This window comes from Talaromyces atroroseus (genome assembly GCF_001907595.1).
Source record: "Talaromyces atroroseus strain IBT 11181 chromosome Unknown scaffold_2, whole genome shotgun sequence".
Lineage (NCBI taxonomy): Eukaryota > Fungi > Ascomycota > Eurotiomycetes > Eurotiales > Trichocomaceae > Talaromyces > Talaromyces atroroseus.
The window spans coordinates 1,880,817-1,904,320 of record NW_017971434.1 but is presented as its reverse complement, the minus strand read 5'-3'; the positions used below and the strand labels follow the sequence as shown (position 1 = coordinate 1,904,320).

The 23,504-nt window shown below is 47.9% G+C and overlaps 7 protein-coding genes across 7 annotated transcripts, besides 1 other annotated feature; 4 read left to right on the top strand and 3 right to left on the bottom strand.

Annotated features, from left to right (window-relative positions):
• Positions 1 to 727: 727 nt before the first annotated feature.
• On the top strand, positions 728 to 3,252 carry UA08_02774 (hypothetical protein; the record flags this gene model as incomplete). Its single annotated transcript, XM_020264853.1, has 3 exons — positions 728 to 2,176; positions 2,235 to 2,339; positions 2,386 to 3,252. 3 exons carry the CDS (start codon positions 728 to 730, stop codon positions 3,250 to 3,252), a joined length of 2,421 nt encoding a protein of 806 aa, XP_020121793.1.
• Positions 3,253 to 3,772: 520 nt separating this feature from the next.
• Positions 3,773 to 4,585, bottom strand: UA08_02773 (hypothetical protein; the record flags this gene model as incomplete). The annotated part of the gene is made up of 1 exon (XM_020264852.1): positions 3,773 to 4,585. One exon carries the CDS (start codon positions 4,583 to 4,585, stop codon positions 3,773 to 3,775), a length of 813 nt encoding a protein of 270 aa, XP_020121792.1.
• A 1,063-nt stretch (positions 4,586 to 5,648) lies between these two features.
• On the bottom strand, positions 5,649 to 6,653 carry UA08_02772 (hypothetical protein; the record flags this gene model as incomplete). Its single annotated transcript, XM_020264851.1, has 6 exons — positions 5,649 to 5,666; positions 5,721 to 5,821; positions 5,871 to 6,016; positions 6,082 to 6,280; positions 6,340 to 6,529; positions 6,651 to 6,653. 6 exons carry the CDS (start codon positions 6,651 to 6,653, stop codon positions 5,649 to 5,651), a joined length of 657 nt encoding a protein of 218 aa, XP_020121791.1.
• A 379-nt stretch (positions 6,654 to 7,032) lies between these two features.
• On the top strand, positions 7,033 to 9,600 carry UA08_02771 (hypothetical protein; the record flags this gene model as incomplete). Its single annotated transcript, XM_020264850.1, has 6 exons — positions 7,033 to 7,130; positions 7,223 to 7,292; positions 7,352 to 7,501; positions 7,579 to 8,364; positions 8,421 to 8,558; positions 8,626 to 9,600. The coding sequence occupies 6 exons, from the start codon at positions 7,033 to 7,035 to the stop codon at positions 9,598 to 9,600; spliced, it is 2,217 nt and encodes a 738-aa protein (XP_020121790.1).
• A 694-nt stretch (positions 9,601 to 10,294) lies between these two features.
• On the top strand, positions 10,295 to 11,928 carry UA08_02770 (hypothetical protein; the record flags this gene model as incomplete). The annotated part of the gene is made up of 2 exons (XM_020264849.1): positions 10,295 to 10,379; positions 10,433 to 11,928. 2 exons carry the CDS (start codon positions 10,295 to 10,297, stop codon positions 11,926 to 11,928), a joined length of 1,581 nt encoding a protein of 526 aa, XP_020122292.1.
• A 944-nt stretch (positions 11,929 to 12,872) lies between these two features.
• On the bottom strand, positions 12,873 to 13,915 carry UA08_02769 (hypothetical protein; the record flags this gene model as incomplete). The annotated part of the gene is made up of 2 exons (XM_020264847.1): positions 12,873 to 13,789; positions 13,822 to 13,915. 2 exons carry the CDS (start codon positions 13,913 to 13,915, stop codon positions 12,873 to 12,875), a joined length of 1,011 nt encoding a protein of 336 aa, XP_020122293.1.
• Positions 13,916 to 19,563: 5,648 nt separating this feature from the next.
• Positions 19,564 to 19,719: a repeat region (Identified by RepeatMasker using a combination of RepBase library and repeat library created with RepeatScout).
• A 551-nt stretch (positions 19,720 to 20,270) lies between these two features.
• Positions 20,271 to 23,243, top strand: UA08_02768 (Histone-lysine N-methyltransferase, H3 lysine-36 specific; the record flags this gene model as incomplete). Its single annotated transcript, XM_020264846.1, has 3 exons — positions 20,271 to 20,793; positions 20,881 to 22,505; positions 22,701 to 23,243. 3 exons carry the CDS (start codon positions 20,271 to 20,273, stop codon positions 23,241 to 23,243), a joined length of 2,691 nt encoding a protein of 896 aa, XP_020122294.1.
• Between the last annotated feature and the right edge of the window lie 261 nt (positions 23,244 to 23,504).

Sequence of the window (23,504 nt, the reverse complement as noted above, 5' to 3'; positions counted from 1 at the left end):
AGCATCATCCCCAATTTGCGCCCATCTATTCAATCCACCCACGCATAGAACTGCGCTCATTGACTCTGCTCTCCTACGTGTTTCTCCATCGGGTTTGCCGTGTCTGACAATCTGGCCGCTGTATTGTTTCTGCCGCCTCATGCCTCCTCCTCCCTTTGGGAGTGCGAGCTGGTAAGTCGCATTTTGCCGTTTCTTCGAGCCATATTGAGCCGTAAACTGCCCTTCTGCGCTTGTATATAGCATCCAGCTGTTCTTTCGATATGGATGCCCTGCCTGTCAAACAAAGCAAGCCTAGCTTTTTGCTCTGGTTGGCTGTATATCATCACTCGGCCCTCATTTAAATCAATCCTCAAAACCCCTGGCCTGGTCCGTTGCTTTTGGTCTTTTCTTCCCTTTGTCGTGCCCGGTTCTTTGTTTGGGGTGCTCTCTCGTCTGCTGTGCGTGCATCTCATCGTCAGGCACTGCTTCCACTGCTCTATGCCGTTGTTCCCAGCCATTTTACTTTTTCTTATTCACGTCTGCTGTACCATTCATTGGGCGATTCTCGTAATTCCCTGCTTGATCTCTCTATTGTCTTCCCCTCGAGATACCTTTCTTTCTTCCTGCCTCACTAATCACTCCTATCACTTGACTACCTACCCAACCAGCTGCCAGCATTCCATCTACCCAGCACTGCAACATCGTTTATCCTGCTGAGGACTAACACCACGGTCTCCAGAAGCAAGCTATGGCAGGTACCAAGCGTAAAGCTGACGCGTCTCGCAGCTCCAGCTCAGTAATCACTGAAGGTATGAACTTCACTTTGCCAGCGAGATCGCCAAAGCCTGCCACTAAATACTGTCTAGACTACTCGACTCAGCCTCCTGCTAGCACAACAGCACAGGGCAGAGGCACTCGCAGCAGTCGAAGTCGTGCTGCTGCTGCTGCTGCCTCGGCTCCTAGTCTGACTGAGAACAATCCTGTTTCTTCATCGAAAGCTTCTGCCTCGGGCTCAAAAGAGAAAACTGCAACTGAGACCGCAAACAAAGGTCCCAAAGAGCCCCATGCAAAGCGTCAGAAGCTTTCACCCAATTTGGTAGAGGCCCCAAAGCCTTCTAGATACTCTACAAGGCTCAAGGCTCGGGCAAACTCCCCTCTGTCGCAGGAACTTCCTCCTCAACTGTCGCCTAGGCAGTCACCTCTTGGGTCCGCAGCCGTCTCGACCACTCAAAATGTCAATGATTTAACTGTAAAACAAGACGATGTAGCCACTCATGTGCCTGAGCTCACTTTGACCAGCTCTGATTCCCAGCAAACATCAGTCGAGAGCCTTACTGGCCCTGATGCAGAAAGTCAACCTCAAACAAAGTCAGAACCAGCATCTTCCTTGAACGCAGGCTTGCGTAGCCGTAAGCAAAAGCTTCAAGACTCTCCGACGGGGAACACGTCTGAAGACAATTCCACGGAAGTTTCTCCAAAGAAATTGAAACTTGGAGAAAAAGGACAAAACCAAGAAGAAGCGCATTTAGGCTCTTCCAATACTCATTCGGCGACTGGCAGTGAGGAGGCTCAAGATGCCCAAAGCTCTGAGGTCGCCAGCGAGACAGTCAATTCTCCTTTGGACCAAGACAAAGAGTCGGCAGCATCCCAGAGCATTGAAGAAGTTGACAATACAAGCTCGGTTCAAAATGAAAATGTCAGCAGCTCAGGTACCAGAGGCAATGGTAACCGTGGTCGTGGTAGCACACGCGGTCGTAGCACTCGAGGAAGAGGTCGAGGTGCATTGGCTCGCGGTTCTGTCCGTGGCAAAGGCAGAGGAGGTGGACGTGGAGGATTGAAGGGAGGTAAACGCAACGAAGACGATTCGGATATAGAGATTGAACGCGAGCGCTCGCTTTCTCCAAGTCCAGCCACTCAAAAACTAAATGAGAGGCAGAAAGAGTTGAGGCAGAGTTGGAAGCGGCTTGCAGCTACGCAGAAACTCATGCTTACTGCCCTAGCTGGTCGCACTCAGCAGCGGCTTGCCCGCGACAAGAATGCTCACCGCAAGGCACCTGAGTATGAAGAGGTGCAGGCGGCACTTGAGGAAGCGTTACGCAGAAGGGAACAAATATTGGAGAATGAATACCGGCTCCGTGTCGAACAGGCAGATCGTTTACTGGAGGCTCAAATAAAGATTATTAACGAACGCTATGCAGTAAGGTTAACGCCAGGTTTATTGCGTGGTGAAGTTGCTAACGGTGGAATGATTAAAGGCCAATTATGCAAATATTCGAGAGGAGCATTTTTATGCTGCGAGAGGTGAATACATGAGAATGGTGGAAGGAGTTCAGCACGCCGAGGACGATGAGCACACAGAGGTAGGCATTCATACACTATTACTCAACTTTCATAAACTTTTGTCAGATATTGACTCGCAAGCAGCCTGACGTCGACGGCACCGTAGAAGCACCAGTCGATGTCGCCAAAGAAGAATCAGTTGAAGCAGTCGAAGTCCCCAAAGAAGTGCCAGCCGAAGTCGTCGCCCAGGCGGAGGAACATATCAACTACGAACCTCTATATCTCGGTGAGCCTCGGTTTCAGAGGGGTTACAACTCCAAAGCCGTTCGAGAAATCTCAGGTTCTGCAGCGTATGAGCTGGGTAAGCACAGCTGGGACGATTTCATGCAGCGGGCCAAGATGAAGGAAATCAGCCAGGAAGAATCAGACCCCCTGCAGATGCTGCTTCAAGCTTCCGCGGAAGCCTTTGAGGGCGAAGATGGACCCTTGTCGTCCGCCGCTACAGCACCCTCTCAGGCTTTGTCCGCGCTGGCCGATGCGGCAAGCAACGCACGTCCTGCTGCTGCTGCTGCTTCTTTCAGGGTACCAATGCCTATGCCGCCAGCAGAACAACCGCCATCTTTCCTACTGCCGCGGCCATCAGTATCCAGACCTGTTCTCTCTGGATCCCATGGTCTTCCAAATGTGTTTACAACGGGCGGAGGGTTACCTCAGCTGCCACCACCACCAGGCGTTGCATTTACTCGTCCGGGGCCACTGTCTGGATTCCTGCCAGGTCAACACCAACAAACCCCCCTTCAACAATATCAAGCTCCTCCGCCTCCGCCTCCGCCTCCCCCTGCAGCTTCATCTTCAGCTAGCATTCCTGCACCCTACTATTTTCCAGGTCCTCCGCACACTCACACTCACTCGTACGCGCACGCGCACGCGCATCAACACCAACCTCCTCCGCCACAGACACAGCCGTCTGGCACACCTCATCGGCGGTATTAGCCTTCCACGCGGAGTGAAAAAGGCCATCCTGTACAAAAGAATCGATACTGCAATTAGCGTTGATTTAACTCTCGGGGATTTTTGGTTTTGTCATGCGATTCAGTTCTCTACCCTAGTATGTCTTTTTTTTTTTTTTTTCGTTTTTTCACTACCAGCACTGGCGCCCTCGGCTTTGGTTTGGCACATTCCTATGTCCTTGATGGGTATATAATACCTTTTTTTTTTCCTTTCGATTTTTGCCGGCAGTCATTGGAGTATTGATTTCCCTGTACACCTTGATGATATCTTCGCTTTCTTTTTTACGCAGGCAGACCGGTTTTGACTGTGATCCCTAGTTTCAATTTTCTGTATTCTAGTTTATTTCTATTGTAATTCTCTTATTACGGGTGGAATCCATCTCATTCAGCGTTATTCATCATTCTACCCGGGATCAATAAAAGGAAAAGCAAGGACGAAGTCATACGAATAGCTGTCCCATACCCACACACAGCAGCAGCAGCTCTCACTCAAAAACGAGATGCTACTTCAAATCAACCTGAATCCTCGTCGCAATCTGAGGTACATCCGGATGCAGCACAACCGATTTCTTCTCCCCATCCACATCCACCGCCTCCTTCTCCTCACACTCACTAATCCTGACCTGCACGACCAGAACCGCGCGATACGGCTCAGGAGGATTCATCCAAACATGCTGCACAGCATCACTCAGCGTCTCAATACTAATAGCCCTAAACCCGGCCTCGGCAGCATCCCGCATCAACAAATGCGCCGCTTTCTTCATAAGGCCCAACCCTTCATAATCGGGCCGTGTGGACGTGCCGTTGCGCAGCATCACTTGCCTGGGCCCTGTAACCGGTCTCCTCTCACGCTTGCTGCCGTCATCGAGCTCGTCGACACGCTGCATTAGCCGTGCATAGAAGGGCAGGGTTTCTGCAAGGGACGCGACGCGGGCTGGGTCCAGGGGCTCAGCGGCATCCAGTGCCAGCGCGATGGAGACCAGCGGGAAATCCATTTGGGCTAGCAGGTCGGCGCTTGTGGCTGTTTTGTCGTTTCGGTCCCAGTATAGAGCGCCACCATGGCTGCTTATAGATGACGAAGGCTGTTTGAATTCATATTCCCTGTCGAACACTCCGTATGACCAGCCGGATTCAATCTGGTGGCGGACTAGGTATTCGCTGGCATTGTAGGCATAGTACAAGCGCTCCGTTTTGTTCTCGTGGTATATCTTGGACCAGGCTGGGGAGTGGAAGATGTTGCTGAGCGAGAGGATTGCGCGTGCCCAGTCTACATGCTCGGGTTCGAGTTTGCGGATTTCGAAGCGGCTGTTTGACATGCTTGTTTAGCGCGTTGTTTTTGCGGGCGTTTTCTCGGTTTTGCTGGTCTCTTTGTTCTTGTGGAAAGTTTCTTTCAGGTGGCTTGAACTACTGTTTGTTGTAGAGGAGCTCCTTACATCGTATTGTTCTTGGCTGTCTTCCTGTAGTAGTATAAAGTGGTGCATATCACTTAGTCATGGCTGATAACTACATACCTGCTTACTACCGTATATCGTCAAGTAAATCCTACTGAGATTGATATAAATATTGCCAATCCTTTCATTTCTGTATAGTATAGTTAGTCACATGTAATAGTGGGAAAATGGCAACCCAATCTAAATGTTGTTCCCCCCCGGGCCCCCCCCCAATTCCGGGGACCAATCCTTCTATCAACTTGCACTCGAGCCATCGGTATAGACGAATGACTCTGTTGTCCCGATAGTAGTAGTGTTTTAAGTGTTGTCGTCTCGAAGGAAAAGGGCTTGTCGTCATCCTCCTCAAACCCGATAGATGTTAACAAGGCACCGGCTCGGATTCGAGCAGATCTCATCCTCTGCTAGCACTACCCTCATCCCAAAAGGCGCACTGTGTCAATACCGGGCAACCACCCGAACCCCACCGTTGCGCAGTCAAACGGGGCATTATGACGGAGCCAAAGTTTTAATCTTGTTTCACAGCTGGTTTTAATCACGTGACAACATCCTCTCCCAACATCTTCTGGTCAGGCCTTGCTTCCAATGGCTGGCAAGGATCAGGTTCGTTATAAGAGACTTGTTAGATAGCCTGTCTCTGAGGGGACAAAATGGAGTAGCGACCCACGCATAACACCGGGTTCGATAAGGAGTATTCCAAAGCTGGCTGGAACGAGACCGCGGACTGCCTGCAAGACGCTCGCTTGTCTCGTCTCGCAATGTTTTAACGGATATTCCGTTTATTAGCCTCAATTGGCAAGTACTGCAAGCAGCGGCAGTATGCCACGATGGACTTCACAGCGTGACGTGTGCGATACTAGACTGCTTCTCGTATGACCACCCTGGTTATGCGGCGCAGCGATGGATGGCGTGAACATTGAACTAAGTTGCTTCAAGAAAGCACACGAGTCTATGTCGACTAGTTAGGTGCCGCCAGCCAGAAAGTCAATAAAAAATCACGTACCACAAACTGCTCAAGGGACTCTTCAAAGAGCTCATTATCAACTCCGATTCCACCGGGATGCTCGACAGGAGAAAGTGGGTTTTTGACCACTGCGGCATTTGCTGATTAGCAGGTATGCTTCAAAGACCGTAAGTTGAATATCAAGCTCACCATATTCGACATAGAGATTAACATAAATCTGTTGCAACGCAATGCGCATACTCGGGGATTTCGTGTCGGTGAGCATGACGAACTTGATGTTGGTTGGCGTTTCATAGAAATGCAATTGATACTGTGACGTGCGATAGCAAATAAAACTATCCGAACTGGTTAGGTTTTCTGTGTATATATGCATCTCGGCAGCAAACGCATAGAACCCTACCTATCATCTTCTCCGCCCAACTTGCGCGCCATATTGCGCAAGGAAAAGACCGTTCCGAAAATCAACTTGGCGTCATCATCGGCACTGCGAGGCGACTGACCAGCAGCTGCTACGATATTGTTGGGATTTTGGATATCAGACACCTTGCCGCTGATTGATGTAGGGCGAGGTAGCCAGCGACGTTTGTAGATGCACTCGGCTGTGGGAGGTCAGTCAATTGGGATCACAGCCATGCGAAAGAATAAGCACTAAGCTTACCATGGCGGTCAAAGATGTAGAAAGAGTAGACGGTCATTTTGGAATCTTGAAGAGAGCAGAAGAGCGACGAGCGACGAGCAGGAAGGACGTTGTTTGTCTTGTTTATTCTGGCGACGTGGATGTTGGAAGTGTCGAAGGCGGTGAGGCGGTGGGTGGAGTCAGCCTCGGCCGCAGGTGCTGCTCTGATTGGCTGAGGTGCGATAGTTTAATTTTGTCGGAGCAATACCGAGTATTACCAAATACGCACCCGACCGTTGCGGTATAAAATACACGTTCTTCAGCCTTGTGCATCTCCCAGCCTGCCAGCGCACCATCTTGTGTCAGAAGCTGCTGGCCGGCAGGGATTCGACATGCAAGCCTGCACCTTTATGCACCGTCCTCAGCGCCGAGCGCTCTATTCTCGTGGATATCTCGGGGATTAGCTGGTGCTGTGGACCCCGCGGCATAAATATACAATACGGTGATAATACGCGGATACAGTGGATTCGACGACTCCCCGCTTCACTCTGGATAAGTGCTTCTTTTCTCGTCTTCCTTCGCGATCCTTCCTCGGCAGTTTATAACTATTACGCAGCTGGTAATTCTGCTGTTCTCTCGTCCATTATTTTGTCAGACTTGAAACCCTCCCTGCTCTCCCTGCCTCCCAGACACCTCCGCTCCTTCCCGTGTCCAGTTGTATAGCTCGCGATAAGAATGGAGGCATCTCCAATGTCAACAAGTCCGAGCCGGATCTCAGATGTAGAGACGGACGGCACTGCTACAAACTCCTCCTATAATGCCGTGAGGCAAACGTATGTGGATCTCCATATGCAGCTAATTTTTTGTCTCCCCGCGCCTGGACTCTTCGACTTGGTTCGGTTCAATACTAACCGCCAGCCTGCAGGTCCTCCTCATCCTACGATAGCCCGAGACGACACCAACATCGCCAGCCGACTGCGCCACGCCATGTCAAGGTCTGTGCTGCTCCTTTGCGCTGCGGCAGTGGCTTTGCTGACCGGTCAATTGGTCGCAGGAAACACTCAATGCTCACTCCGAATACACAACAAGTCAAGATGACGGCAGTGCGCAACACCGCATCAACCAGTATATAATTAAGCAGGAGATTGGACGAGGCTCGTTTGGCGCAGTTCACCTAGCAGTGGATCAATATGGCAACGAATACGTGAGGATTGGGCCCCTTCCCCTCCCGTACTTTTTATTGGCGCTTTGCATCTGCTAATTTACAGTTGATTCACCCAGGCCGTCAAGGAATTTTCCAAGGCTCGATTGCGCAAACGACAGCAGTCTCATATGCTTCGAAGACCACAGCGCCCAGGTACCGGATTCAACTCACCCCTGCATCGCCATCCCTCCGGCACGGACGACTTGCAAAGCGGCCACCCCTTGGATTTGATTCGACAAGAGATAGCAATCATGAAGAAACTCAATCACAACAACTTGGTCTCGCTGATTGAAGTCTTGGACGACCCCACGGAAGACTCCCTATACATGGTCATGGAGATGTGTAAAAAGGGGGTTATCATGAAAGTCGGACTAGAGCAAAAATCTGATCCGTACGAAGATGAAAGATGTCGATTATGGTTCCGCGATCTCATCCTCGGAATTGAATATCTTCACTCTCAGGGCATTCTTCATAGGGATATCAAGCCGGATAACTGCCTTCTCACGTCGGACGACGTATTGAAAGTGGTTGATTTTGGCGTATCCGAAATGTTTGCGAAGGACTCTGACATGTACACAGCAAAGTCAGCAGGGTCACCGGCTTTTCTTCCTCCAGAACTCTGCGTCGTTAAGCATGGTGATGTATCAGGCAAGGCTGCCGATATCTGGTCCATGGGGGTAACTCTATATTGTTTGCGCTACGGCCGAATTCCGTTCGAAAAGCAGAGTATATTTGAATTATACGAGTCAATTCGCAACGATGGGTTTGATTTGGAGGACGAGCAGGATGAGGATTTTAAAGATTTAATGTACCGGATTTTGGAAAAGGATCCAGCAACAAGAATCACCATGCCGGAATTGCGGGTATGTTTGTCTGACTCTAGCAGTCAAAGTTAGTTAAGCCCTTCTAACGTGAACAGAATCACCCCTGGGTGACCAAAAATGGTGAAGATCCCTTGCTTTCAGAGGAAGAAAATACGGCCCAGGTAGTTGAACCGCCCACGGAGGAAGAAATGGTATCAGCTATTACACATAGTGTGGAAAACCTATTCACAGTGGTAAGTGAACACTTTAAACAGAACAGGGAGGAAAGAGAATGAGGGAAGAAAGCTAATATAACAACAGATGAAAGCCGTCGGCAAATTCAAAAGACTAGTAGACCCCTCAAAACAAGTGATGCACAGCATTCTCGGAGAAGAGCACGACTCACATCTAGTCCAACCTCCAATGCAAATGGATGACGAAGATGAGGGCCCCGAGGGCCTGAGTTTATTCAAGAAGATTCTTAAGGATAAAGAACTGGCTCGCCACAAGAGCTCAACGGCCAACACGTCGCGGGATTCTTCGTTTAACGAACGAGATCGAGGACGGTCACCCAAGAGACAAGGCTCCGATAATAGTTCCTCCAACAATAAGCAAAGCAGGGCGCGTCTAATAGCAGCAGCGACAGCAATATCATCGTCATCTTCACGCGCAGACACGCCATCGCGAAGCATGTCCGAAGCAACACGCGGCCAGGCACGAGACCCATTAGAAGAGGAAGTAACATTTCTGCACATCGGCCCATCAACATTTACCGGATATCACGACGACGAGTACGATAACAGCCCGTACCATTATTCACACGAGAGCACAAGTGGAAAACCACAAAGACCTGTCCTCCCTCCTCTCAACGTGCCAGACACATCTATATACGGAATCCCAGAATTCCCTCAAACAACACACCCAATCGATCCCGACGCGGTACCCATCGTCAGCGAATCGCCAGGCGCCTCTGAAATCGATATATACGAGACCGCATACCGTGAGGAAATCGAGCGCATCAAGAAACGCAGTATTTCTTCCCGCCTCGACCCGGGGACAGGGGTAGCAGCCGGAGACACGAGCAGAGAAGGAAACGAACAAACACCAGCTACAAGAGTATATTTAACCCGGCGTGTTGAGAGTCAAAAGAAGCATTTGGATGAAGTTTTGCGAATGGTTCAAGAACATCATCAACAACATCAAGACCAAGCAGAGCAACAAAACAAAACCCCTGTTTCGACAGTCCTACAAGTCAGTGACGAGCACTCCGGGACAAGCCAGCGTGGCTTTTTGTAACTATGCACACTGACAAATGGGAACGACAAGTGTGGTTTCGTCGGGTTATAATAACCACAAACCGAATCAGCGACGGATGATGAACATCATTATGGTGATGGCAGTTAAGAAAGCAGAGCTGCATGAAGGCATGTCTATTTTAACTTGTCAATATATCTACTCATTCTATGCAGGTATATATGTGTAATCCGATCTTGATAATTAGTTATCTTACCAATTGAGATACCGTTGTATATAGATGCAATCATATAATACTATCTATCTACGTAGCGGATTTTCTTGGACGATTCCTGCTTGGCTGTATAGTTTCTCGTCGCTTTGGCTAATATGACAGTCTGTTTCGATACCTTTTAAGAACTTGTTAAAGTGTAAATCTAAGCTTCGTCTCCAAACTTTCACCAGAACTAATCCTCTCACTGAGCTGAAAAGACGGTAGGAATCCGCCAGATGACTAGCGCTTACATACTCAGGCAACAAGCCTTGCTAACTAGGTAACTATATTAGAAATAAATAGACACGCAGTTTTAAAGTTTTCAAAGCATCAGCTCAATTTAAAGTGAATTGCCATAGTTAGCTATTCGCCGAGCATGAAAAAATATAAGGCTGGCTAGACTTCCTACCCTTTGCATGCCGGACCCTCTCTTTTGCTATTCTCCAGACAGTGTCATCTATCATCTCTTAGGCGTCATTGAGGATGTCTCAAAGACTTGACGACAAGGCACAAGGTAAACAAAACCTTGGGGACATGCCATCGAGATTCATTCATGTACAGCCAGCAGGTGCGTACCAAGGATTACTTTCACGCCCACTACTACCTCTAACAATGTGCAAGAGCGATACCAGACACAGTTCTATGTTGTGTCGCGACTGGGCATCCAGTCCAACGTAATCATCGCGGCAACATACACCAGCACAAATGGGAAATTGTCACTTGATAAAGAAACCCTATATCCAGCCCTGAAACAGGTCGTACAGAAGTATCCAGAGCTAGGGATGGTCAGTTTTGCTCGTCCCTCGGAAAGAAAGACTTCTCAGCATAGACGCTGGTCCGGGTTCTTGCGACAAGTGAACCTCGATGATCACGTCAAGTTTGTCGAGATATCCACGGAAAAGGAGAGGGAGGGTCTACGGTCGACAATTGAAAGCTATCATGGTCTCTGGTTCGACGATATCTCAGAAAGACCGCCATGGTCTCTTTTTGTGGTGAATGGCAGACACGCCATATTTGTTTTCCATCACTATATTACCGATGGACGAGGCGCAACATATGTCCTTGGAAGTCTGCTCGAAGCGTTAAATAATACTACGCCAAGTGAGCAGACCGAAAACCACACCTCGCCCTCCCCATCCCCGATTGCGCCCTTGACTCTGGACGTCCCTGGATTTCCGGAGAAAGACCCGGTGAAGCGTGCCAGGGCAAAGCTTTCTATCCTATGGGCCATCTGGATAACTCTAAAGGCTTGCTTTATCCAATTGTCAAGCCGAGTTGTTGGTCGCGGATTATTTTTCCATGATGCAAAGCCTCGAATGTTCGACAGGCTGGACTTAGACAACCCTCAGCGCGAAAAGTTCTCACGGACAAAAGTCGAGTCATGTCGCCTTGATTCTGAGTTGATGGCGAGATGCATCAAGGCATGTCGTAAACATCACACTTCATTTACCAGTCTCCTTCACACGCTTCTCAAGGTCACCCTTGCGACAGACCTGTACCCTGCATCGAGATACGGTAACTCGCAAACGGTCATCGATCTTCGACCCTATCTTATACCTGAGCCTAGGGAACGAGTTATGAGCGGTTGTCTTTCTGTTTTTGCAACGTTTGAGCGGCTGTCCAGATTTCGAGAGGCGGGGGCCGCAACAACAACGACAACAGCAATAACAAGCACTGAAAAGTCTGTGGATATCATATGGGACCTGGCGCGTAAGCACAAGAGCCAGCTGAACAATGATCTCAACCACACCCAGCTATGGCGCAAAGTATGGCAAAGCATTGAGCTGCTGCCGGAAGAGGATGAAGGTTTCCTGGATCAGTTTCTATTTGGCTATCGGATGTTACAACAGAATGTTTTCTACGTCTCCAATCTAGGCGTCTTTGATCCCGCACAGTTTGGCGGAGATACTCCTGGGGCTAAATGGACTATTTCAAACATGGAGTTCTCTGCAGGCGGCGTGAAAGCCGGGTATGGAGCGAATCTTACTGTCAATGTGGTGGCTGTGGCAGGTGGCGATACTGTCCTTTATTTTGGCTCGGAAGATGGCGCTTTGAGGGATGGCCTGGTCAGCACCCTAGTAAAGAATGTCCGGGCGCGGCTGGAGGCTATTCTGTGAGGATTTACTGCATGCGAAGTGGACTTGGGACCATGGCTAGGTACATGCTATTTGCAAACTTGCATTTTTATACTTCCTTCCAACGATTAGAGCTTACGTAGGTATTGATGTATGATTTATCAGTGAAGGACGGAAAGAATAAAGAATCAATGTCTTCCCTTGATAAAGATTAATGTACATTACACATATCCGTCTAGACAGACAGGAAGAGAGAAAGTAGTATAGCAAACAGTTTCAGACAAGACCACCACCCACAAAAAGAAAAAGCAATCATTACGCATATACATCTAAATAAAAGAAACAAGAGATTGATATGACTGCAGTTAATTAGACACAGAGAATAGAGCCAGAGGTAAACAATATCATGTCCCGTACAATCATTAAATCGATAGTTGGGTATCAAGACTTTTACATGTCCTGATCAGCATAGACAGCAGGAAAAACAAATTTAACAAGTAAAGCAAATATGAGGGAGAAAAAATAAAACAGACGCGTAAAAATAGCGTTGCTTCGTATCACTTTCGCATTAAAAATGACCGCTTTGTGGAAAATAAACGTATCGAAATCGACGAGAATTCAGCCAACACAGAGAGAAGTTGGCCAGATGGGAAAGAAAAAAAAGGGGAGGGGAACTCTGAATAAGCATGATACATGCATCTTAGTGAAGAAGCATTCATCGACATTCGTCAAGCATTATGCTCCTTATATCATTATAAGCGAGGTGTGCGCAAATTCGTTTAGGCATCGGCCATTCGCAATCAACTTTTCTTCTTTCGTCCTTGCGTTTGCTCGTTCTTTCTTTCTTTCTCTCCACATTTCGTAAACAAACATCGAATTTCCTTCTGTAACAAAAAGGCTGAGAACAACAAAACAAAAGAGTCTATGAGTCGTCATTTGTCGCTATCATCATTATCATGACACAATCCAAAATCGTCTAGTTCTCCTCACGTCGTCGTTCCTCCAGGGTGAGTTATTGCCGGCAAATATCCTCCCCCACTCGAATGAGTTTCCGCTTCTGGCTGCTGAATTATATGACGGACTGTTGTTGGTTGCATAGTGTTCTCCTCTGGTCGTGACGTAGACACGCTGTGATAATGATGCTCCAAAGCTCTAGTTTGGGGATACATTGACTCGTGAGGTAGTGCTGCTTGGGAAGAGAATTCACGAGGATGCGGCAGTCTGCGATCTTGACCCGTCTGTGACCGAATTATCCCCCTCACTGGATCTGTATCAGGCACCACTTCTGGAATATGTGATGGAGGGTTCAATGTCGACCCGTCTCTTGTCGCAGGTGTCTCCAGCGCCTTCTCTTGCTTGGACATTTCCGGGGTCTGTGCAGTCATCATTGGCGAAACCATTGAACTATCGCTCGTAGCGCTAGCTGCTCCCGAAGGAGTGACTGGGAGCTTGCCCATTGAGGTCCTGCGTCGAGGTGTTGGATAGCTCTCACCACGGGCTTCCGCCTCTAGTTTGCGCCGTTCGGCTTCTGCCTTACTCGGTCGACCGCGCTTTCGTGGAGGTTCTCCGCCTTTACCAATAACGCCTTCACTCCAACCTGGAGAAGTCGGGCCTGGAGAGCCACTCTCGCTACTCAATTGTCCACCACCAAGGGGCGGTCGAGGCTGGATCGCTCGCGGAAAATTAGGAGGCCTCTCTGGGGGATAAAGCGGTCGTTTCCGTGACCCGAAGCTGTCGTGAGGCGGGTGGTGAAAACTCACGTTTGCTGGGCCGGCTTGGGTAGCTGGAAATGCAGTTGGTGGGAGGGGAGCCTGCCATGACTCTGGTGGACGAAGTGGAGGTTGAGACTGATGCGTCTGCCACATTGATTCGAATTGCTGTCGACATTCGTTTAAAGAGCGACCTAAGCTGGGGTCAGCATTGAATTAATCACACCAGCCAAGTTCACCGTGGCTGAGAATCGTCTCGGAATAGCAGTCATCAGTGAAAGGCGGCCACTATACCTGGAGGCAATGGCATATCCGGCCATGGTGGTGAAACATTAAACTGTCGAAATATCCCAAAGAGAGAAGTTGAGGGTACACCGGCATTCCTCAATATCACAGTAAGCAGAGAATACTGTAATCATACCTGGTGTGTTAGTCATTTAATCTTCATGGATGTAGCTAGAATTAGCCATCTCAGCCGACGAAATAGGAGGCGTACCTTCTCCTCCTCTGTCCAATCTCGGCCAAGTTGATCCGACATGTCCCGGTATTCATGGGGAGTGAAAATGCGCGGCCGACTTTGACAAATCGAATAGTGCTACCGCAGGCAGAGACACGCAAAAAAAAAAGTAGAGAGAGAGAAAGGTGGGAATGCTTTCCGCTTCCAAGCTTAACGAAGGTAGTAGAGACACAACAGGCAGCCGACTTGAAACACAACAGCGGCAACGCAAACAAGGACGAGAAATCGTAAAACTGGACCAAAATAAACCTCCCAGAAATCGTGATTGAGGCGTCTAGTCCCCTGCTGAGTTACGCGGAAGAAGCTAGTGGAGGTTAGGTGCAGTCGATAGAGACACAGCAGGAAGATAAGCCGAGGGGAAGGTGCAAAGGGGAAAGCTGACAAGTAGACGTCGAATTCATGAAGGACAGAAGAGCGAGAAGTAGATCATATGTATATACATATAAATATAAGAGATCTATATTTATACATATATGCCGACGTCCAGGGAAGAATCCGGTTTCTGTCCGCGGCGAAGAGACGAACAATATATCACCGACGTCAGCGGTATGGCGAAACGCACGAAATGAATGCAATCTGTTACGCAGATATGTATATATATATATATAATATAAATATGCTGCGCGGGCGAGCGTGAAGGAACGAAAGACTTTTAAACGAGAGCAAGTAATATCACAGGATTCACAGCCTAGCCCATTGACAGCGCGCGTTCTCTGCAACGAGCTAGACTTGTCGTTTCTTTTTCCTCGGCTAGCGAGTTGCGGCTTGTAAGCGCGTTGGATGTAGTAGGTTGCCAAACGACAAGTATACAGAATATGAAACGAGAGTAGGTATGACTAGTAGCGCCACAGCCACGGAAGCATTGTTGTGAAGAGAGAGAGAGAGAGAGAGAGAGAAGAACGAAGGTAGAGAGGAAAGAGGAGGAGGAAGAAGAAGAAGAGGGGAGGAAAAGAAAAAGAAAGAAGTGGTGGTGAGTCGAAAGGGCCAGGGGGGGGATTTGTTGGAAGAAGGAAGGAGCGGAGGGGATGGGAGAGAACGAGGAAGGAAGGAGGGAAGTAGTCAAGTGGAAAGGGAAGGAAGGAACGAGGAAGGAGCGTACACGCGAGATCAACAACCCATTCGAGATTTGCAGGGAACAAGATGGAGCTAAAACATATCTTAATTTGGGCTTTATTCCTGTTTGTTTACTTCCCGGCTCTTTTACCTGGTCCACGGTGGTAAGATAATTACTGTATTTTAGTTGTTTCCAGTCCCGAGGCTCCGGACTAGGAAAACTTGCTAGTAAGCTAATACCATACCAATACCACTATATATTGGCTAGTTAATTAGTATTAACGAAAATCTACTTAATAAAGACGCAGTAGAATAATGTTTTTTTTCCCCTTAAGTCTAACATCTAACTACATGTCACGTTAAGGGGGGCTATAAAAATCCCCCGGAAGAGCTGGAATAGATCAATCAAAATAAGAGAGAGAAAAAGCGAAACAATGATCTGTAAAGAAATAAGAACTATTACTCCGTCAAGCCAATTGCCACAGGACAAAATAAGCGTCTAAGCTCTCTAGGGTAAGGATCGCGGCTTCCATGCAGCTTCTACTCTAGACCTCTCTTGGGGCTTTTTTGGGGCGCGGACATTTACTTTCTTTGGCAAAGATTAAAAAAAAGGTTTTTCGACTACGCCGTAAGTTTATCAAATAAAAGCACAGAGTACAGAGTATATTACTGCGTAATGTATCAATGACAGTCTTTTCACAGGGGTTTGTGTTCTTGACAAGTGACAACGATCTTGTAGAACTTCTAACTATGAACAGAGGAGTCATGCAGGCGGAATATGTAACTAGTTTACCTGTCAAGACTATTATAGCCAATTGTTTGGATACTATAAATATCTCGCCTCATGTCATGCAACAGCAAGATAAAAAAAAAAAGATACGTATCGTGGATATGTATGTACGTGGAACGGGAAACCCGCATATGTATGTGTCAGTGTGCGCGCGCGGCAAAGGGGGATCGCTGATCGATCTAAATTGGTACCTCTCGACATAGCAAATGCCACAAAAGAAGAAGAATAAAAAGGCGAGGAAAAAAAAAAAAAAGTAACCTGATTTGACAGAAGGCAAAAGTCAAAATCTATGTCGATATGGATCGCATGATTTCGATTCGTTTGAAGGGATATGCAAGTTGCCGAGCGAGCATGCATGCATGCATATAATAATCCTATAGTACGCTTTCCATCTATTTTTATAGACCGTACAAGGTACGTACAGTGTATTTCAGCGAGTCGGGTTACGGAGTAAACGTTGAAGGAGGCCCACTTATTTGTCGGTTTGAACAATCAGTTGATCAGTGCTCTCCCCTGTTTGAGACTGGGTGGCAGGTCGTGATACTGAAACGATGCACTGCACGGAGTACATATACAACTTCGTATATATTACGGACAGGTCGTGTTAGGCGCGTTCGTTTCATGCAAACACAGAATGGCATATAGTCATATACTAATAAACAATGTAACAAATATACGAAGAAATACGCATGAGAATCAAGCGGATATGGTTTTACTAGCCCTCGCCCTAGAAAAGTGACTTGCAGCGGGTAGAAGAAGAAACTTCCCTTCCCGCCTGGGTCGCGCTGCCAGCCAATCATGTCGGCGCCGGTGGGTACAAATATATACATAATAAGTTGATAACACGTAGTTACTCCGCAGAGTAATGGCGATACGAGGACTGCGTGGTAGACAAGAAATATCCCAAATTGGGATCGATTGACGGTCATTATTCTCAAGCCTCTAAACCATCGACTGGGTACGTCGTTATTTGTCAATCCTTGAAACCTGTTCAAAGTGGACAACTCAAATAGATAAAATAAAGGGATCCAGGTACCCGTACCGGTACCACTCAAAATTACAGGAACTCCGTAGTTTACCCGCCGATTAGTGAGTTGGCGAACCAACACTTAACCGCCCCGCAGCATATATTAATTTTTTTTATTTAAACACACTCCTAGTAAACGCACCATACTACGTAGACGGTAGCACGGAGCATTATAATTCATACTACTCCGTAGTATAGTGAGTTTCATCTCAAGCGACTAAGTTCTAACAACCACTTAGTTGGAACCTATGTTTGACCCACCAGTGCTGGGTCCAAGTCTGTTCTGAGGGAGTACTCTCATAGGTAGTAGGTACTAGGTAGTGAAGCCGTACGGAGAATATACGGAGGGGGGGAATGCAATAATATAGTATAGACTAAGCATACTATTAATATGGTAACTACTATCGACGACACACGTCTGAGATAAGTGTCTGATGGCCTCTGCTCGAATACTAAGAAGTAGAATATTTATGTGACTAGTTTCAGTCCGAAGCACGAGGCTTGCGATGAACAACGTACTCTGGTATCTGTCTGCGGTCTTTGTTTTAGCTAGCAATGAACCGAATGTTTGAAAGAAAACGTTTGACACGTGCATAGATATCTCAGTCACATGCTCACTCCATTTCAGCGGATGATTTCTTCGTATTTCGTAGTAAATCAAGCGTAGTGAAAGAGCAAAGTACATCAGTCAGATCAATCAGATAGACGTCGCACATGCCCTTTGTCTCGAATTTGAATCAGAACTAAGCATGTGTCGCCTGCGGTTTGACCAGAACATTTGGGCATGCAGGTAACTAAATGTTAGGTTTTGGCTTGCCTTTGGCCGTCGCCACCATATGCACAGCACAGCCGCATCATCCGCAATAATATTTGTCACTTTTTGGTCCTCTTTTGTTGTACAATAGTCGCCGTGAATGGTCGAGCTCGGTACATACCTAGGTAGCACGGAAGAAAAAGAGGGAAGAAAAAAAAAGCATACTCACTACTACTACTAGGAGTAATCCGGCGTCTGCATGTCGTATGTATTCAGCCTGGTGCGGGCGGGGGCAAGGAATCATCTCCAGTGCGTGCGTGGTGGATGGTTGGTTGACAAAGAATCTTGAGGTCGGCAACATGTAACTAATATTTCCTGCACGCGCTGGCTCCTCCGTCATACATTAGTTGGCGTTAGATGCATGTTTAGTGTCTCCTTTCCTTTCTAGCCTTCGCAAAGGTCAGCCCTCGGCACAACGCTTCCGACCATCTCGTGCCCTTTTCTGTCAAAGGTAAAAGGGGGAGGGAATTTTCAATACATATGCGAAACTCCAGATGACAAGCCCAAGTGCATCTCAAAGGGTCGGGAGTGATGGGAGTGTAAGGCCAAGCTGGCTGCTTTAGACTGCATCGATGCATGCAGCTAGCAAGTCCGCTTTAATCAAAAGAATCGCGTTCAGCCAATACGTCCATCATATGCGATCGTGACTCTAACTCGAGGCAATGGAATTAAACAACCATGTAAATGACAGGCCGTTGGCCAGAGTGACAAGGCCAAAATCCTTTTCGAGAAAAAATCTCCAGCAATACTCAGGATGATATCAGCAAATAATCCACTGCGGCGGGCCGACGCAAATTCGCAACGTGGGCGAGTTCATTGATGCGACTCTGGGCCCCACTGCACCGACAGTCGGGGTCTTTCCAGTCGATTCATCGCGTAGAAAATCATAGCGTGAGTGTAGTAAGTCGAAAATGCATATTAAAGGGGAAGAAGTATGTACTATACCATCATTAGTGTTGGTCATCGGGTCCTGTTTTGTCTAAGACAAGTGTAGTGATCCCTGCTTGTATCGCCAGTGCCACTACCAAGGCTGGTAAGAAAGTACGAAGTAGATAGTCCGCAAGATTAGCTGGGTTGTATTTGCAGGATTCGAGGATTGTTCGGTGGCGTCTCTTGCGCTTCCAACACTAGTGACCAGTCATAGGTCAACTGACGGCCTCAAGAGCCAGAGCATCGCATGCATGCAGACAAGGACCCTTAGTTTTCTACCAAGTAGGGGTCGCGAATCATAGATGTTTCTCCCGCTTGGGGGCGGCTGCAGGACGTTGGCTCGCTCATGACATCCCTGACGGTGGGATCAGCTTTCCAAGCATTGAGCAATTTGAAGTTGGAATGGTTATAAATGTCCAGGCAGATGGATCCTGGCGACTCATAGGAAATCATGCGCAAAGCGATCTGAATTTTTCTGCATTTGGCGATGCGCCCGATCCGAGGCTATCTACAACGCCGGACAGTGACATCCTCGATATGTCTGGATTGAAAGCAAAAATCACACGGCAGCTTTCTTTGCCCCGACCGAGCAACGATCAATTGATGAATACAGAAGGAGAAGAAAGCAGGGAAACAAAGAATTAATGTGTAGGAAGAATCCAAGAGGCAATCTGAGGGAAGGAAGAGGCGCGGAGGTCGAGTCGTGCCTGCCCGACGAATGCCCTGCGAGCAGTGCCTAAGGCCCCAACATGGAGTCGTCTCAGCCCTTGCCAGATAGAAGTCAACCCATTCATCCTCTGCAGTCTGTTTGGGAGTATTGTCATAGTTAATGGTTGGATATATATACGGAGACCTGTCTACTTCATGTATATATGTAAATATGTATGTGTATATATGTATGTGTATATATGTATGTGTATATATGTATGTGTATATATGTATGTGTATATATGTATGTGTATATACATATATATACATACATACATACTTATAACTAAGCACATCCAGGTTACGAGTCCCAGCCAGAGCAGAATGCCTCAGGCGTTTCCTACAGCTTCACTGCCTGCACATAAGAATCGCTGCTATGGCTGGGTAAGCCAATCACAGATGAGAGCAGCCAGACAAGGGGCGCGATTCCAAGACAGGACTAGTGTGGTCCCTTAAGACCGACTCTGCAACTCCCTTCCCAGTCAACAAGCAACACCAGCGCCAGCAGCCATTCCACTGCATTCCCTTCCAGGAGGATTCTTAGCTGGCATGGCGCCGTGCTATACATAAGATATATATCGACGGCCGACCGTCTCCTGTGTCTTGCAGCAGCCAGTCCCGCGACGCAAAAGACACAAGGAAAAAAACAAATACGCAGAAGGCGATCGTGGCAATTCTGGTTAGACAAGGCTTGGCGCTGGCCTGCAGCCAATCGCAGCCCCCCGATGGGCCGCCGAAGCCTTCGCCTTCTCTCGAGCTTTCTCCATTTGCTCGACTGCCTTCTCCCTCGCGATTGAGAAAGTTCGCTCCAGAGCATCCAGCCCAGGTGTATCGTCATGCCGCCCGGCGACGATGTAAACATCAAGTCAGACTCTTTGCGGGTCGCATCTGATGGTCTTTCAAATGGGCGCTCTGTCGTCGTCAAGACTGAATCTGAGGCTGAAGCGGGCGCCCTTCGTTCTCCGGCATACATGGAGACTACCGATAGAAGCAAAAATGCGTCCACACCAGCCAGGGCGTCATCGTCTTCATCATCGCCTGCCAGCAACAAGGTGTCAGGCTCAAGTAACTCGCCACAGATGAAACTCGAAAATGACAGTGACGAGAAAGAGAAAGCCGTGATGACTAGTAGTATCGGGGGTGACATTACCCTCAAGCAAGAGCCGGGCAAACCGCCAAAGCTTGCTCGCAGCTCGTCTCAAAAGGTGGTTGCTCGGCCTCCTCAGCTGTTCGGTCATTTACCGGACAGCGTCAACGAGGCCTGTCAAACTTTTGAGGTAATCGATGGTTGCATCTATGGGAGCAAGTACATGGGGCATACTGAGCATGCCATGGAATGCGATTGCTCTGAAGAATGGGGTAAGTTACCCATCATAATTTCTTTCTTTCTTTCTCTTCATCTTCAAATCGACCCTACCTCGAGGCTTATATACTAATTGCCCCTAGATGGACAAACAAATCATGCTTGTGGAGAGGACTCGGACTGCATCAACCGAGCTACAAGAATCGAGTGCTTGGACGACTGTGGCTGTGGCCAAGGCTGCCAGAACCAGCGTTTTCAACGAAAAGAATACGCCAACGTGACTGTAATCAAAACAGCCAAAAAAGGGTTTGGCCTTCGCGCCGAATCTGAAATACGACCTCATCAATTCATCTATGAGTATATCGGGGAAGTTATTAATGAGACTAACTTTCGGCGCCGCATGATACAGTACGACAAAGAAGGCATCAAGCATTTCTATTTCATGTCCTTGAACAAAGGCGAATTTGTGGACGCTACTAAGAAAGGGAATTTGGCGCGCTTTTGCAACCACTCTTGCAATCCAAACTGTTACGTCGATAAATGGGTCGTAGGCGAGAAGCTTCGGATGGGGATTTTCGCTGAACGCCACATCCAACCTGGAGAGGAACTTGTCTTCAACTATAACGTTGACCGATATGGAGCAGATCCTCAACCTTGCTATTGTGGTGAACCGAACTGTACGGGATTCATTGGTGGCAAGACGCAGACTGAGCGCGCAACGAAACTGTCAAATGCTACCATCGAAGCCCTCGGTATTGAGGATTCCGACGATTGGGATATTGCGGTTGCCAAGAAACCTCGTAAGAGGAAGACAGAAGAGCCCGATGAAGAATATGTCGAAAGCGTACAACCCAAGTCTTTGGATGAAAACGGTGTCACGAAGGTTATGGCTGCTCTGATGCAGTGCACTGAGAAATGGATTGCAGTTAAACTCTTGGGTCGGATTCAGCGATGCGATGACGAACGCGCCCTCAACCGTGTCGTAAAGATGCACGGGTACCGAATTCTCAACTCCCAGCTTAGCATGTGGAAAGGTGATATCAATGTGGTACTGCAAGTTCTCGAAATATTGTCCAAGCTACCGGCCCTCACTCGAAACAAAATCATCGACTCCGGGATTGAATCGACAGTTGAGCCATTAACAGCATCAGAAGATGATGGTGTCGGAAAGCAGGCTTCGTCGCTTTTGGAGGTGTGGTCGAATTTGGAAGTTGGGTACCGCATTCCTCGCATGAAACGCGATCCCACTGCATTGTCCACACAGCAGGTGGTTAGTCAATTTGAACGCCGTGAGACGACCGGAAATGATAATCGCAATCGATCCAAGTCGAGATCACGATCGAGATCACGTTCCATTGAGCCTCCCCGTGGACCTGCTGCGCAGACACGAGGCGGTTTTGGAGGCGGCGGCGGTGGTGGTGGGCGAACTGTTCCGCATAATCGTGGTCCTCGCTTTCCACGACCATCGGCGCTACCTCAAGGCTGGTCTGAGAGGTCAGACGTCGACGGGAGGCCGATATATTATACCGTCAATGGCCATAGTCAATACGAAAGGCCGACTCTTCCAGCAACTGAGTTGCCAGCGGTTGCTTCTTTAAAGCGGAAGCATTTCCAAGATATTATCGATACGATTATGGAATCTCGAACGGAAACTCCGCGTGACAGGACGAGCACTCCAGGTACACCCCAACCGCAGAAAGCGGACTCGAAGAAGGAGTCATGGAGGTCTTATGCGGAGGAAAAGCAAAAGAAGATATATGAGAATACGGTAAGAATGAATTCGCTTAGTTGTCTGATGACCATCCTCTAATTGGTTTGGCACGCAGATACATCCTTATGTTAAGTATGTGGTGGATAAGTTTAAGAAGAAGCTCCCTAGGGAGGACTTGAAGAGATATGCAAAAGAGGCAAGTTATACGACCAGATAACAAACTGTGTTATGTTAACTAATTTCATTTGACAGGTCGCCACAAAGTTGGTTGATTCGGACTTCAAGCACGATCGAGTCGAGGATATCCACCGGATTTCCGAAAAACAGCAGCAGAAAATCAAGAAGTACTGCAAAGAATATTTTGAGAAAGCCGTGGCCAAGCATAAAGCGCATGAAAAGCGAAAAGCGGAGAGGAAAGGGGGCCACGACGGAAAAGCAGGGGACAAGGACAAGGACCACCAAGATGAGTCGGCGCTGGGGACGCCCCAAGATGCTGTCATGGATGATGATAAAGATTCACCAAGCGAGCAAAACGACGATCTTAATGCATCGGAAGATGAGGATGACAACGATAATGACGTCAAAGGCAAACGCAAGAGGGGGAATAATAGCAACGAGAACTCCGACGCAGGAATTGAAAAGGGACATACATCTCCTACAAAGCGACACAAGTCTTCAACCCCACCACGATCACCATCATCATCACGACTACCGTCATCCTCCAAAGGACTTGACGAAGAATTACAACGTTCGGGCATTTCTGCTTCACATCAAAGCATAGGGGTTGTACAATAGGGGGAATCATTCTGTCTTTTTTTTTTTTGTTTCTCTTTCCCTACTGCTTTTATTTTGAAAATCATATTACTATCTTTTTTAATGTTATATTTGGTAACTTTGTGTTATGAATAAACACATTCGTCGTACCTTCTGACCTACTTCTTCGTTCTATTTCAGCCTGTTCATTGTCGCCAAGAGATTTGAGTCCCGAGACCCAAGTACAGATATGTCCCAAGTTTGGTTCTAGCGAAAGCAGTTTATTGAACCCTCCCTCAGGGA